Consider the following 16234-nt stretch of genomic DNA (forward strand, 5'->3'; position numbering starts at 1 on the left):
CACCTTGTTGTCCAACAAGGGGCATACACACGAGGGCTGCTCTTGGATGTTGCTTCGAGAGTTGCCTAGTGCTTCACGTCGTTAGTACAAAGAACAAAGAACAACACAGCGCGGGAAACAGGCTCTTCAGCCCAACAAGCCCATGCCGCCATTTTAACATTGTGAGTTCCCTCTTCCACCCATGACCCTTGTCTACGCTTATGGCACTCCACATTGGAAACCAGATTGAGGGGAGAATAATTTAGGGACAATTTGTTACACCAATCAGCCTAAGAGCACATCTTTGGGGTGTGGGAGGAAACCGGAGCACCCGGAGAAAACCCACGCAAGCACGGGGAGAATGCGCAAACTCCCACAGACACCGGCCCAAATCCATGTGTCTGCACAGCAATCAGTGATAGTCACTGAGCTGTCGTCTTGCCCAGTATCTGGTCCAGTTTAGGCACACACTAACCACATGAAGCACTAGGCCAATCTCGAACAACCAAGAGCAGCCCTCGCACGACCCATCGTGTGTATGCCCCTCGTTGGACAACAAGGCGGACCGAATCTCCTGTGGATTAAAAGAAAAAAACATCAATAACATGAACATCTTATGCAAACATTCAAGGGAATCCCCAGAAGCTCAAAAGTAAAACAAGTGAGCCAGAAAATATGTTGGAAGGTCCATAGGAATCAATTGATTCCCCAGAACATCCCAAGGCTTTGATCCTTATTTAAAACAGTCTCCTATATCCCTCCATCTCCATCCCACTCATGTGTCTATCTAAGTAAACCTTAAACAAGTCCAGCGTGCCTGCCTCCACCACCTTACTTGGCAGTGCATTCCATACCCCCGCAACCCTCTGTGTGAAAAACCTCCCTCGAACATCCAAATTATACCTCGCCCCCCCTCACCCTAAGCCCGTGGCCCCTCGTAATGTGTGTTTCCAATCTCGGAAAAAGACTGCCACTGTTTACTCTCTCTATTCCCTTCATAATCTTATACACCTCTATTAGATCTCCTACGCTTAAACTGGACCAACTGACGGGCAACACGACAGCTCAGTGACTATCACTATTGCCGTGCAGATACAGGGACCCGGGTTGGGCCTCCGACTTGGGTCGGTGTCTGTGGGAGTTTGCACATTCTCCCCATGCTTGCGTGGGTTTTCTCCGGGTGCTCCGGTTTCCTCCCACACCCCAAAAAACGTGGTCTTATGTTGATTGGTGTTAATAAATTGTCCCTGAATTGGATCTCCCTTAATCTGGCACACACATAATTCCCTAAATTTCCACCCCCTTTATTGTGGGTTCCACAAGAGGTAGACAAAAACGTCGATGATCGACGAAAGGCTTGAATGAGGCACTCACTGAGTGTTAAAATGGGCGGTGCGGGCTTGTAGGGCCAAATGGCCTGTTTCCTTTGCTGTGCTGCTCTTTGTACCTGTACACCCAGATCCCTCTGTCTATCAATACTCTTAAGGATTCTGCCATTTACTGTATATTTCTTATCTGTATTAGACCTTCCAAAATGCATTACCTCACATTTGTCCGGATTAAACTCCATCTGCCGTCTCTCTGCCCAAGTCTCCAACTGATCTATATCCTGCTCTATCCTCTGATGGTCCTCATCGCTATCCACAAATCCACCAACCATTCTGTCGTCCACAAACTTACTAATCAATCCAGTAACATTTTCCTCCAAATAATTTATATATATTACAAACAGCAAAGGTCCCAGCACTGATCCCTGAGGAATGCCACTTGTCAGAGCCCTCCATTCAGAAACACACCCTTCCACTGCTACCCTCTGTCTTTGACTGAGCCAGTTCTGTATCCACCTTGCCAGCTCACCTCTGATCCCGTGCGACTTCACCTTCTGCACCAGTCTGCCATGAGGGACCTTGTCAAAGGCCTTACTGAAGTCCATGTAGACAACATCCACTGCCCTACCCTCATCAATCATCTTTGTCACTTCCTGAAAAAACTCAATCAAGTTCGTGAGACACGACCTCCCCGTCACAAAACCATGTTGTCTCTCACTAATACATCCACTTATTTCCAAGTGGGAATAAATCTTGTCTTGAAGAATCCTCTCCAATAATTTCCCTCCCACTGATGTAAGGCTCACCAGCCTGTAATTACCTGGATTATTCTTGCTACGCTTCTTAAACAAAGGAACAACATTGGCTATTCTCCTCTGGGACTCCCCCCATAGCCAGTGAGGATACAAAGATTTCTCTCAAGGCTCCAGCAATTTCCTCCCTTGCCTCTCTCAGTATTCTGGGGTATATCCCATCAGGCTCTGGAGACTTGTCTATCTTGATGCTTCTCAAGAACCTCAATACCTCCTCCTTTTTGATCTCAACATGACTCAAACTATCTACACACCCTTTCCCAGACTCATCATCCACCAACTCCTTCTCTTTGGTGAATACTGACACAAAGTACTCATTTAATACCTCACCCATTTCCTCTGGCTCCACACAGATTCCCTCCCTTGTCCTTGAGTGGGCCAAGCCTCTCCCTGGCTACCCTCTTGCTCTTTATATATGTGGAAAAAACTTGGGATTTTCCTTAATCCTGCTGGCCAATGCTTTTTCATGACCCCTTTCAGCTCTTCTTACTCCTTGCTTAAGTTTCTTTCTACTTTCCTTGTATTCCACACTTGCTTCATAGAACATAGAACATAGAACATAGAACATAGAACACTACAGCACAAACAGGCCCTTCGGCCCACGAGTTGCGCCGATCACATCAACACCTACCAACCTACAGACCTATCTATAACCCTCAATCTCATTAAACCCCATATACTCATCCAGAAGTCTTTTAAAAGACCCCAGCGAGTTCGCCTCCACCACCACTGACGGCAGCCGATTCCATTCACTCACCACCCTCTGAGTGAAAAACTTACCCCTAACATCACTTCTGAACCTCCCTCCCCGCACCTTAAATCTGTGTCCTCTCGTAGCAACCATTTCAAACCGGGGAAATAGCCTCTGAGAGTCCACCCTATCTATTCCTCTCAACATTTTATAAACTTCTATCAGGTCGCCTCTCAACCTTCGTCTCTCCAGGGAAAAGAGTCCCAGCTCCCGCAACCTAACTTCATAAGGCATGCCTCCCAGTCCAGGCAACATCCTTGTAAATCTCCTCTGCACCCTTTCAATAGCTTCTACATCTTTCCTATAGTGAGGCGACCAGAACTGCGCACAATACTCCAAATGAGGCCTGACAAGGGTCTTATAAAGTTACAGCATTACCTGCCGACTCCTAAACTCAATCCCTCGATTAATGAAGGCCAGTACACCATACGCCTTCTTGACCACATCCTCCACCTGCGAGGCCGATTTAAGAGTCCTGTGGACCCGGACCCCAAGATCCTTCTGCTCTTCAACACTACTAAGACTCCTGCCCTTGATAGTGTACTCGTTCATCCTGTTGGTCCTGCCAAAATGGACGACTACACATTTATCCGCGTTGAAGTCCATCTGCCACTTCTCCGTCCAGTCCTGCATCCTATTTATGTCCTGCTGCAACTTTTGACATCCTTCCAGACCATCCACAACACCACCGACCTTTGTGTCATCAGCGAACTTACTTACCCATCCCTCCACTTCCTCATCGTGTGTTCCCAGCCTCCTAGTTTTGACAAATGCTTCCTTTTTCTCTTTGACTAGGCTCATAATATCTCTCATTATCCAAGGTTCCTGAAACTTGCCTTACTTATCCTTCATCCCTACAGGAATGTGCCAGTCCTGAATCCCAATCAACTTACACTTGAAAGCCTCCCACATACCAGATGTTGATTTGCCCTCAAACATCTGCCCCCAATCTACATTCTTCAGTTCCTGTCCAATATTGTTGTAATTAGCCTTCCCCCAGTTTAGCAACTTCACTTGAGGATTACACTTATCTTTATCCATCAGTACCTGAAATCTTACTGAATTGTGGTCACTGTTCCCGAACTGCTCCCCTCCTGAAACCACTCACAGCCCAACACTTAAAACCAACTGATAAACATATCACCAACAGAAAAATATTACAATGACACAGAGTTTCCTGACAGCACTCAATGAATTACCTTCTGACATTTAGTCACTATTGGAATGTGGGAAACACACCAGTGAGTTTGTACACAGCAAGATCCCAAAAATAGCAATGTGACAATAGCCGAGGTCAAGTGTTTTTTATAATGTTGACTGAAGGATAAATATTGTTCGGGACAATGAGGAGAACTCCAGACTCCTTCTGAACAGCGCGTTGGCATCTTTCCATTCACTTGACTAGGAGATAGAGCTTTGGTTTAATACTTCCTTGTAAAAAAGTTTATAAATGGTACCTGGCTATTTCTGGAGCTGCCTTCACTGCCCATCCCTAACTGCCCCTTCAGAAGGTGCTGCTGAGCTGCCTTCTTGAGCCGCTGCAGTCCCTGAGGTGTAGGTACACCCACAGTGCTGTTAGGGAGGGAGTTCCAGGATTCTGACCCAGTGACAGTGAAGGAACGGCCGATATATTTCCAAATCAGGATAGTGAGTGACTCGGAGGGGAATCTCCAGGTGGGGGGTGTTCCCAGGTATCTGCTGCTCCTGTCCTTCGAGATGGAAGTGGTGGTGGGTTTGGAAGGTGCTGCCTAAGGAGCCTTGGTGAGTTGCTGCAGTGCATCTTGTAGATGGTACACACGGCTGTCACTGTGTGTTGGTGGTGGAGGGAGTGGATGTTTGTGGATGGGGTGCCAATCAAGTGGGGCTGCTTTATCCTGGATGGTGTTGAGCTTCTGGAATGTTGGAGCTGCACCCATCCAGGCAAGTGGGGAGTATTCCATCACACTGCTGGCTTGTACCTTGTAGACGGTGGACAGGTTTTGGGGAGTCAGGAGGTGAGTTCCTCATTGCAGGATTCCCAGCCTCTGACCTGCTCTGGTGGCCACAATATTTACATTGCTGGTCCAGTTCAGTTTCTGGTCAGTGAGAACCCCCAGGACATTGATAATGGGGATTCAGTGATGGTAATGCCATTGGATGTCAAGGGGCAATGGTTAGAGTGTCTCTTATCGGAGATGGTCATTGCCTGGTATTTGCGTGGCGAGAATGTTACTGATGCTTGGCAACCCAAACCTGGGGATTGGTTACATAGAGAGTAAAGCTCCCTCTACACATTCCCCCATTCAAACACTCCCAGGACAGGAACAGCACGGGGTTAGATACAGAGTAAAGCTCCCTCTACACTGTCCCCCATCAAACATTCCCAGGACAGGTACAGCACGGGGTTAGATACAGAGTAAAGCTCCCTCTACACTGTCCCCCATTCAAACACTCCCAGGACAGGTACAGCACGGGGTTAGATACAGAGTAAAGCTCCCTCTACACTGTCCCCCATCAAACACCCCCAGGACAGGGACAGCACGGGGTTAGATACAGAGTAAAGCTCCCTCTACACTGTCCCCCATCAAACATTCCCAGGACAGGGACAGCACGGGGTTAGATACAGAGTAAAGCTCCCTCTACACTGTCCCCCATTCAAACACTCCCAGGACAGGAACAGCACGGGGTTAGATACAGAGTAAAGCTCCCTCTACACTGTCCCCCATTCAAACACTCCCAGGACAGGAACAGCACGGGGTTAGATACCGAGTAAAGCTCCCTCTACACTGTCCCCATCAAACACTCCCAGGACAGGAACAGCAGGGGGTTAGATACAGAGTAAAGCTCCCTCTACACTGTCCCCATCAAACACTCCCAGGACAGGTACAGCACGGGGTTAGATACAGAGTAAAGGTCCCTCTACACTGTCCCATCAAACACTCCCAGGACAGGTACAGCATGGGGTTAGATACAGAGTAAAGCTCCCTCGACACTGTCCCCCATCAAACACTCCCAGGACAGGTACAGCACGGGGTTAGATACAGAGTAAAGCTCCCTCTACACTATCCCCCCATCAAAAACTCCCAGGACAGGTAAAGCACGGGGTTAGATACAGAGTAAACCTCCCTCTACACTGTCCCCCATCAAACACTCCCAGGACAGGTACAGCACGGGGTTAGATACAGAGTAAACCTCCCTCTACACTGTCCCCCATCAAACACTCCCAGGACAGGTACAGCACGGGGTTAGATACAGAGTAAAGCTCCCTCTACACTGTCCCCATCAAACACGCCCAGGATAGGTACAGCACGGGGTTAGATACAGAGTAAAGCTCCCTCTACACTGTCCCCCATCAAACACTCCCAGGACAGGTACAGCACGGGGTTAGATACAGAGTAAAGCCCCCTCTACACTGTCCCCATCAAACACTCCCATGACAGGTACAGCACGGGGTTAGATACAGAGTAAAGCTCCCTCTACACTGTCCCCATCAAACACTCCCAGGACAGGTACAGCACGGGGTTAGATACAGAGTAAAGCTCCCTCTACACGGTCCCCATCAAACACTCCCAGGACAGGTACAGCACAGGGTTAGATACAGAGTAAAGCTCCCTCTACACTGTCCCCCCATCAAACACTCCCAGGACAGGTACAGCACGGGGTTAGATACAGAGTAAAGCTCCCTCTACACTGTCCCCCCATCAAACACTCCCAGGACAGGTACAGCATGGGGTTAGATACAGAGTAAAGCTCCCTCTACACTGTCCCCATCAAACACTCCCAGGACAGGTACAGCACGGGGTTAGATACAGAGTAAAGCTCCCTCTACACTGTCCCCATCAAACACTCCCAGGACAGGTACAGCACGGGGTTAGATACAGAGTAAAGCTCCCTCTACACTGTCCCCATCAAACACTCCCAGGACAGGTACAGCACGGGGTTAGATACAGAGTAAAGCTCCCTCTACACTGTCCCCATCAAACACTCCCAGGACAGGTACAGCACGGGGTTAGATACAGAGTAAAGCTCCCTCTACACTGTCCCCCATCAAACACTCCTAGGACAGGGACAGCACGGGGTTAGATACAGAGTAAAGCTCCCTCTACACTGTCCCCCCATCAAACACTCCCAGGACAGGTACAGCACGGGGTTAGATACAGAGTAAAGCTCCCTCTACACTGTCCCCATCAAACACTCCCAGGACAGGTACAGCACGGGGTTAGATACAGAGTAAAGCTCCCTCTACACTGTCCCCCCATCAAACACTCCCAGGACAGGGACAGCACGGGGTTAGATACAGAGTAAAGCTCCCTCTACACTGTCCCCCATCAAACACTCCTAGGACAGGGACAGCACGGGGTTAGATACAGAGTAAAGCTCCCTCTACACTGTCCCCCCCATCAAACACTCCCAGGACAGGTACAGCACGGGGTTAGATACAGAGTAAAGCTCTCTCTACACTGTCCCCATCAAACACTCCCAGGACAGGTACAGCACGGGGTTAGATACAGAGTAAAGCTCCCTCTACACTGTCCCCATCAAACACTCCCAGGACAGGGACAGCACGGGGTTAGATACAGAGTAAAGCTCCCTCTACACTGTCCCCTATCAAACACTCCCAGGACAGGTACAGCACGGGGTTAGATACAGAGTAAAGCCCCCTCTACACTGTCCCCATCAAACACTCCCAGGACAGGTACAGCACGGGGTTAGATACAGAGTAAAGGGTACTTCAGCCCTCATGTGGTCACACGGCACTTCTCCTTTTAAACTGCCGATTCCCTCTTTCTCAATCCCTGTTTAACGGTCCAGCAGTTTACAATTTCCCAATCCCTTCTCTTTTTGAGGCATTGCTCAAATTATTATTACCTCAGATTAACAAACTGCAACAAACTTTGAGCCAATGGAAAGCCAAGGCCAGCACCAGGTGACCCTTTGCACACCGACCCATTTGCCAACAGCTTGGATATAAACTGGGATCAAACCAGGACTCTCAACAAATCAGGAAGAACCTGCACCAGGTGAGGAGCTTTTCCTGATTCCTGATTCCTGATTCCTGATTCCTGATTCCTGATTCCTGATTCCTGATTCCTGATTCCTGATTCCTGATTCCGAATGTCGTTTGGGAATTGTGTTGTGTCTCCATGCTGGGAATATCCCAAACACTCCTCTCCCTCAATGTGAATCTTAAACACACCTTCAGCCTGATAGTCAATGGAAGGGTGAGTGGGGAGGGGGTTTGTCACTCCACTGAGATGGAGACAAAGTCACATGGAGAGAGATTTAACCTTTACTCTGTATCTAACCCCGTGCTGTACCTGTCCTGGGAGTGTTTGATGGGGGGACAGTGTAGAGGGAGCTTTACTGTGTATCTAACCCCGTGCTGTACCTGTCCTGGGAGTGTTTGATGGGGGGACAGTGTAGAGGGAGCTTTACTCTGTATCTAACCCTGTGCTGTACCTGTCCTGGGAGTGTTTGATGGGGGGACAGCGTAAAGGGAGCTTTACTCTGTATCTAACCCCGTGCTGTACCTGTCCTGGGAGTGTTTGATGGGGACAGTGTAGAGGGAGCTTTACTCTGTATCTAACACCGTGCTGTACCTGTCCTGGGAGTGTTTGATGGGAACAGTGTAGAGGGAGCTTTACTCTGTATCTAACCCCGTGCTGTACCTGTCCTGGGAGTGTTTGATGGGGACAGAGTAGAGAGAGCTTTACTCTGTATCTAATCCCGTGCTGTCCCTGTCCTGGGAGTGTTTGATGGGGACAGTGTAGAGGGAGCTTTACTCTGTATCTAACCCCATGCTGTCCCTGTCCTAGGAGTGTTTGATGGGGGACAGTGTAGAGGGAGCTTTACTCTGTATCTAACCTCGTGCTGTACCTGTCCTGGGAGTGTTTGATGGGGGGACAGTGTAGAGGGAGCTTTACTCTGTATCTAACCCCGTGCTGTACCTGTCCTGGGAGTGTTTGATGGGGGACAGTGTAGAGGGAGCTTTACTCTGTATCTAACCCCGTGCTGTACCTGTCCTGGGAGTGTTTGATGGGGGGACAGTGTAGAGGGAGCTTTACTCTGTATCTAACCTCGTGCTGTACCTGTCCTGGGAGTGTTTGATGGGGACAGTGTAGAGGGAGCTTTACTCTGTATCTAACTCTGTGCTGTACCTGTCCTGGGAGTGTTTGATGGGGACAGTGTAGAGGGAGCTTTACTCTGTATCTAACCCCGTGCTGTACCTGTCCTGGGAGTGTTTGATGGGGACAGTGTAGAGGGAGCTTTACTCTGTATCTAATCCCGTGCTGTACCTGTCCTGGGAGTGTTTGATGGGGACAGTGTAGAGGGAGCTTTACTCTGTATCTAACCCCATGCTGTACCTGTCCTGTGAGTGTTTGATGGGGACAGTGTAGAGAGAGCTTTACTCTGTATCTAACCCCGTGCTGTACCTGTCCTGGGAGTGTTTGATGGGGGACAGTGTAGAGGGAGCTTTACTCTGTATCTAACCCCGTGCTGTACCTGTCCTGGGAGTGTTTGTTGCGGACAGTGTAGAGGGAGCTTTACTCTGTATCTAACCCCGTGCTGTACCTGTCCTGGGAGTGTTTGATGGGGGACAGTGTAGAGGGAGCTTTACTCTGTATCTAACTCCTGAACCCAACCTTGTTGCCATGACGTTGTCCCCCCAGCATTGCAGAATCCAATCCCAACCAAGACACAAATTAATCTCGTCCTGAGTGGGGAGAGGGAGAACCATTGTTTCCATGTTGGTGTCTGTCACTAATAGGGAGCCATTGTCACTGGATAATGGCCAAGAATTCCGACTGTGTTGGGAATGTGGAGCTTCCTGCTCCGTATCTGGGTGTGATGAGCAGGGCGGACACATTGGAACAAGCAGGGGGTGGGGGAATGAACATAACAAATAGGAGCAGGAGTCGGCCTCCCAGCCCCTCGAGCCTGACCCTGCCAAGGAATAGAATGATACACTGAGAGGGGGATAGCAGGAGGCTGTGTGCAGCATTAGCCTTTTTGGGCTGAATGGCCTGTTTGTGTGCTGTATATTCGATAGACATTCTCCTCTCCCTGTGGGACTGAACCGTCCCAGTAAGGGTCAACAAGAGGAACATGAACATGATTGGATGGTCAAATTCACCCGATAAATGTGAATGAAAGTGTGGATATACCTGTTCGGGGGACACAGCAATCCTCCCCCCCGAAATCAGCAGCATCATTTTCAGTGTGTAATCTTTCTGTGTCTGTTCTCCAGGATGTCACCTCAGTACCTGTTGGTGTTTGCCTGTCTGTGGGGCATGGCTGATACCCATCCAGCCACAGGTAAGCAGTTCATTTGTCTCAGTTCCAAACCTGATTCCAAACCTGGGAAAGGACACAGGCTCTGGCTCAGGTTCAGACAGGTGAGATTCCCAGTGTGGGTGCTGACTGGTCCAGGACAGAATGGGACAGTGTTCAGGAAGAGTGACCAGCTGGAATCTGAGGAGAGTTCCACTCTCTCTGACTGAGAATCCACACTCACAACTCTGAGGGCAGCAGGAAACCAGCCCAACCTGAGTGGAGTCTTTGATTTTATTCATTCATCGGACGTTGGCATCACTGGCCAGTCAGCATTTATTCCCCGTCTCTCGTGTCCCCGAACTGAGTAACTGACACCCCCACTGCTGTCAGACTTGTGAATGGACCGACCTCACATTAAGTTGATCTTTCTCTACACCCTCGCTGTGACTGTAACACTACATTCCGCATGCTCTCCTTTCCTTCTCTATGAATGGTATGCTTTGTCTGTATAACACACAAGAAACAATACTTTTCACTGTATATTAGTACATGTGACAATAATAAATCGAATTATTGGGCCATTTCAGAGTCACCCACATTGCTGTGTCTCTGGAGTCACATGTAGGCCAGACTGGGTAAGGACGGCAGATTTCCTTCACTAAAGGATATTAGTGATCCAGATGGGTTTTTCTGACAATCAGCAATGGTTTTTATGGTCATCATCGATTCTTTTTTAAATTCAATTTAAATTTTACTGTGGCAGGATTTGAACCCAAGTCCCCAGAACATTAGCAACAATTCTGGATCCATAGTCTAGCAACAATACCACTCCCTCGGCTGTGAGAGTGCGTGTGTGCGAGAGTGCGTGTGTGCGAGAGTGCGTGTGTGCGAGAGTGCGTGTGTGCGAGAGTGCGTTTGTGTGTCTCTGTGAGTGTGTGTGTGAGTGTGTGCGTGCCTGTGTGTGTGTGAGTGTGTGTGTGTCTCTGTGAGTGTGTGTGTGTGTGTGTGTGTGTGCGTGCCTGTGTGTGTGTGAGTGTGTGTGTGTGTGCGTGCCTGTGTGTGTGTCTCTCTGTGAGTGTGTGTGTGTGTGTGTGTGTGTGTGCCTGTGTGTGTGTGTGTCTCTGTGTGTGTGTGCCTGTGTGTGTGTGTGTCTCTGTGAGTGTGTCTCTGTGAGTGTGTGTGTGTGTGCCTGTGTGTGTGTGTGTCTCTGTGTGTGTGTGTGTCTCTGTGTGTGTGTGTCTCTGTGAGTGTGTCTCTGTGAGTGTGTGTGTGTGTGTGCCTGTGTGTGTGTGCCTGTGTGTGTGTGTGTCTCTGTGAGTGTGTGTGTGTGTGTGCCTGTGTGTGTGTGTGTCTCTGTGAGTGTGTGTGTGTGTGTGTCTCTGTGAGTGTGTGTGTGTGTGTGTGTCTCTGTGAGTGTGAGTGTGAGTGTGTGTGTGCCTGTGTGTGTGTGTGTCTCTGTGAGTGTGTGTGTGTGTGTCTCTGTGAGTGTGTGTGTGTGTGTCTCTGTGTGTGTGTCTCTGTGTGTGTGTCTCTGTGTGTGTGTGTGTGTGTGTCTCTGTGAGTGTGAGTGTGAGTGTGTGTGTGCCTGTGTGTGTGTGTGTCTCTGTGAGTGTGTGTGTGTGTGTCTCTGTGAGTGTGTCTCTGTGTGTGTGTCTCTGTGTGTGTGTGTGTGTGTGTCTCTGTGAGTGTGAGTGTGAGTGTGTGTGTGCCTGTGTGTGTGTGTGTCTCTGTGAGTGTGTGTGTGTGTGTCTCTGTGTGTGTGTCTCTGTGTGTGTGTCTCTGTGTGTGTGTGTGTGTGTGTGTCTCTGTGAGTGTGTGTGTGTGTGTGTGTGTGTGCCTGTGTGTGTATAATGGAACCATGATGCTGGACAGTAAGAGGCCACTCAGGCCATCGTGTCGTTGGATAATTGGAAAGCTCTTTCAATGAGTCAGAATTCTCCCACCCACCAATCGTTCCCCAAATCCTGCTACAATTTTCCCTTCAGATAATTTTGAATATTTCTGTGAATCTGGCTTGAGATTTATTCTGGAATCAGCCTCCAGCAACCTTCAGTCACACATTCCCAATCCCATATCCGATTGTAAAAACTGCTTGCTCTCGACACCCCCGGTTCCCTGCCCAATTCCCTCTGGTTTAGGACAGGATACATTCTGTCCCAGAACAGTCCAAGGGAATTCTCTCAACAACTCCCATTCTCCTGATTACAGGAAATCTGGCTGCGACCATTCGGGCCACCCAGTCCAGCCTGGCAAGTCACTTGGGAGCCGCTCCGCACGCCATTGATGGGAATGAGATCAATGATTTCAGTTTGGGATCGTGCAGCCAGACAAGAGTGGAAGACTCTCCATGGTGGAGAGTTGATATGCATTACCATTATCGAGTCTACGTTGTGGAAATCACCACCAGCCAAGATGGAGGGGCCCTTACCGGAGCCAAGATTCACATCGGAGACTGTCTGAGAAACAATGGGACGGCCAATAAAGTGTAATGTTCAATCCCCCCCCCCCAACACCCCCACAGCCCCCCCTACACAGCCCCCAACACCCCCACAGCCCCCCCACAGCCCCTAACACCCCAACTCCCCCAACACGCCAACCCAACACCCCAATACCCCAACCCCCTCCAACACCCCAAACCCCCCCTAACACCCCAAACCCCCCCTAACACCCCAAACCCCCCCTAACACCCCAAACCCCCCCGGCACCCCCACAGCCCCCAACAACCTCTCCCCCCAATCCTCCCTAACACCGCCACTGCTCCACCAATCACCCTCCAACACCCCCTGCCCCCAGCACTCCCTGACCTCCTCAGACCCTCCCTAACACCCCCAGAACACCCAACACCCCCGTAATACCACCAATCCCCCCCAAAACCCTCTTCCCCCCCCCAGCACTCCCCTGACATCCCCCCAACATCCTCATCACCCCCAGCAACGCCCAATCCCCCAAGACCCGCTGATCCCCCACTCCCCCAACCCTCCCTAACACCCCCCCACTCCCCCGACCCTCCCTAACACCCCCCCACTCCCCCGACCCTCCCTAACACCCCCCCACTCCCCCGACCCTCCCTAACACCCCCCCACTCCCCCGACCCTCCGTACCCCCCCAACACCCCAAAACCCCCTCCCCCTGTAGTGTAACGTTGTAGAGTGTGATTATTGTTCTGATGTTTAATGTGGAATGTGTGAGGATTGTTGTCCAGTTGCTTTCTGGAGAATCACTCTCTCCTGTTTCTCTCTCTGTCTGTTACAGATGTGCTGAAATCGCATCTATTCCAGCTGGACAGACTCGAGTCTTTCACTGCAGCAATCTGGGAGTTCACGGTCGGTACCTGACCATCAGCGTTCCAAACAAGAGGGTGGCCCTGACCCTGTGTGAGGTGAAAGCCTTTGGTGCCCATGAGCCTCACCATGAGTGAGTATGGATTCTGAAGCTTCACCTCAGTCGCTGTGTCACCAGCCCCGATTCACTCTCAGCAACCTCACTGCCCTGAGCTTCAGGGGCCTGTAGACCAGTGCCCAACATCCCCACACATCCCCACACCGCTCCGATTACAATCCTTGTTCAGCAAAACTTCCCTACCTCTGGGGCGGCCTGGGAAAAGACAATATTAACACTGAGATAGGAGAAGGAGCAGAACGGAGGAAATTAGAGATCATTGCCAATCATTGTAGCATAACAAGTAGTTAAAGACAGGATGCTGTGTGTATTCACCAAGGAAGAGAGGGTAAGAACAGAGAGATAACACTGCAGCTGTACAAAACACTGTCTAATTCTGCTCACCAGCTTCCAGGGAGAATGTGATTCTGTCTAAAGAGGCAGTGAGGAGCTGGAGAATGAGGAGAGTTAGGTCTTTAAATCAGAGGAGACTGAGGGGATTGAGGTGTGTGAAATTCTGAGGGAATTAAATGTTTAGGAAGAAGCTTTATCTGAGCCAGCAGAACAGTGCGGTAAGCCCACTGAGAGATCAGAGAGGGATGGAGAGGAACTTCTTCCCCAAAGGGTGGCACACACTCTGCACTCATTGGAAACCTCCTCAATATCACAGAATCCTTACAGCTCAGAACGAGGCCATTTGGCCCACCCAGTCTGCACTGTCTCTCCTAACCAGCATCATGACACAGAGCCATATCCCATACCATAGTGTCTGACAGTCAGGGACAGTAATTATATTCCACACCTCAGAAAGGCTGGAAGATGGAGATAATCCCTTCCATTATCTCCCCTCTCCCCCCTACGTCATTCAGAAAGCTGGGATACAATGCTCCGGGAGCAGGAAACTGAGACCAATACCTCCTCTTCGCCAGTTCCCCATCCACTCCATCCAGCACCTCCATTGATCCAGATGTGCTCCGTGTTTCTCTCCCTGGATGTACAGTGAGCCTCACCCTGTATCCCAGCCATGCCCTCAACTGGAAGGACCTGTCCCCCCCCCACCCCCCCCGCTGTCTGTGATAGGAGCCTCTCTATCTCTCCCTCGCTGCTTTCCTGCTTTACACACACTCAGAGACTGGCTTCCTTTTCCTGTTACCTCCCAGAACATTCTCATTCCTCCCAGCCTATTGTCTTTTAGCCTGCCTCACCCTTGAAGATTTCTGCTGGTGTGTATCAGACAGACTCTTTATCGTTTACTTTCATCTTCATCATCATTCCAGCAGCTTGGGGCTTCAATCTACTGATTTCACCCCCCCCACCCCGGGGAACACAAACAGAACCTGCAGCCGCCTGGGTTCTGTGTTCCTGCCACACTGGAACCCACTGCCCCCCCTGAGCTGTGCCAGCCACTGGGTGAGCCCATGGTGACGGGGGCATCATTGTGTCCACGCCAGCCTCGGTCCATTGGTCAAATCTCAAACTGGGCACTGGGAGTGGCAGAGGTCAGACTGCCCGCACCAACTCACACTGACCTCTCACCTTGTTAAAGGATGGCCAAGGTTTTATCCAGACTGAGCTGTGAGAAGGAGAATGTCAGAGTTCAGGGGTGAACTGCTCTCTCTCAGTGCCGCCAATCACCCAGCACCAATCCTCCCTGTACTGAACCAGCCCTGTTCCTCAGCAAATCATTCCCAAGATGGAAAAGGGAATCCCAGTTTTCCTGGTCCCTCGTGGTGCTGGGAGAGGGGAATAACTGTGCTCGGACCAAAATGAAAAATAACAATATTATTCCTTTGTTTTTCCAGAGAGCACCATGAACATATAATCTGAGCTGGCCGCTTGTTTGGGCCGATCCACTTTGTGCTTTGAGCTTCTGCCACCGATCCAGATCATTATCAGCTGCTCTCCCTGGAGAGACCTCGCCCTCTGCAATGCTGCTCCCAGTAATCATTCCACACAATGAGTCTGCCTCCAACACACCCGGGAACAGAGGGAATTACTTCCCAAACAGGCAGCATTCCCAGTCAATCACAGGCTGAAGGCTGGGATTCAGGGATCAGAACGATTCTGTAAAACACTGTGTTCCCAACACAGAAAGACGGATCAATCCCACCTCTGTCCCACTGGCTGGCAACGGGAATCCACCTTGAATGGTAAACTTCCAGCTCTGGAGAAACCATCCTGGAATCTGTGCAGTTTCTCCCCCTCAGTGTGTGTGTGAATAGTGATTGGTTCTCTGCTGCAGTTTCAGTTCCATCAGGATGTGTGTGTGACTTATAAACCTTTCTGTTACTTGAGGAAAACTCATGAATAAAATTGCTGATTGTAGATCATGGTCCGTGTGTCTGTCCTGTTTATCAATCACCCACAGGAATCTCACTAACTCATTCCACACCATCTCACTCCCTCTCAGGAATATTCATCCACTTCCCCCATTGGACACACAAACCTCCTCCTGCCCGGGACCCCCTCCCAAGTGAATCACCTTCCTACCCCCCTCCCCATAGAGTCTCCTTCCATTCCCACCCCCCACCCTCCTCCCATGGGCTCACCCTCCCTCTCTCCGCACTCCTCACAGGGTCCTTCTCCCACCCTTTCTGGGGGTCTCCCACCCGCATCCTGGGGACTCCATCACACTCTCCGTCCACCTCACATAGATTCCCTCCCTCTTCCCCACAGGATCTATGTTCTTCTCAAATGGCCTTCCCCTCTCCTCTCCGTGTGGTCAGAGAACA

General features: G+C 50.2%; 2 protein-coding genes across 2 annotated transcripts in view; one reads left to right on the forward strand and one right to left on the reverse strand.

Moving 5' to 3' along the window:
* The window catches only part of LOC145360062 (uncharacterized), a 66274-nt gene that overhangs the window by 35317 nt on the left and 14723 nt on the right, over positions 1–16234 (reverse strand). The window lies entirely within an intron of this gene.
* On the forward strand, positions 10100–15834 carry LOC145359589 (fucolectin-1-like). The gene is made up of 4 exons (XM_080214278.1): positions 10100–10166; positions 12333–12609; positions 13377–13538; positions 15305–15834. The coding sequence occupies exons 1-4, from the start codon at positions 10100–10102 to the stop codon at positions 15327–15329; spliced, it is 531 nt and encodes a 176-aa protein (XP_080070404.1). The 3' UTR covers positions 15330–15834.

This window comes from Carcharhinus amblyrhynchos, chromosome 2 (assembly GCF_965287045.1).
Source record: "Carcharhinus amblyrhynchos chromosome 2, sCarAmb.v2.hapA, whole genome shotgun sequence".
NCBI lineage: Eukaryota > Metazoa > Chordata > Chondrichthyes > Carcharhiniformes > Carcharhinidae > Carcharhinus > Carcharhinus amblyrhynchos.

Bases quoted from the DNA above. Each gene is read 5' to 3' on its own strand.
- LOC145359589 (XM_080214278.1), top strand. From the start codon at position 10,100: ATGTCACCTCAGTACCTGTTGGTGTTTGCCTGTCTGTGGGGCATGGCT. The intron at 10,167-12,332 runs GTAAGCAGTTCA...TCCTGATTACAG, and splicing joins TGATACCCATCCAGCCACAG to GAAATCTGGCTGCGACCATT. The intron at 13,539-15,304 runs GTGAGTATGGAT...TTGTTTTTCCAG, and splicing joins GCCCATGAGCCTCACCATGA to AGAGCACCATGAACATATAA.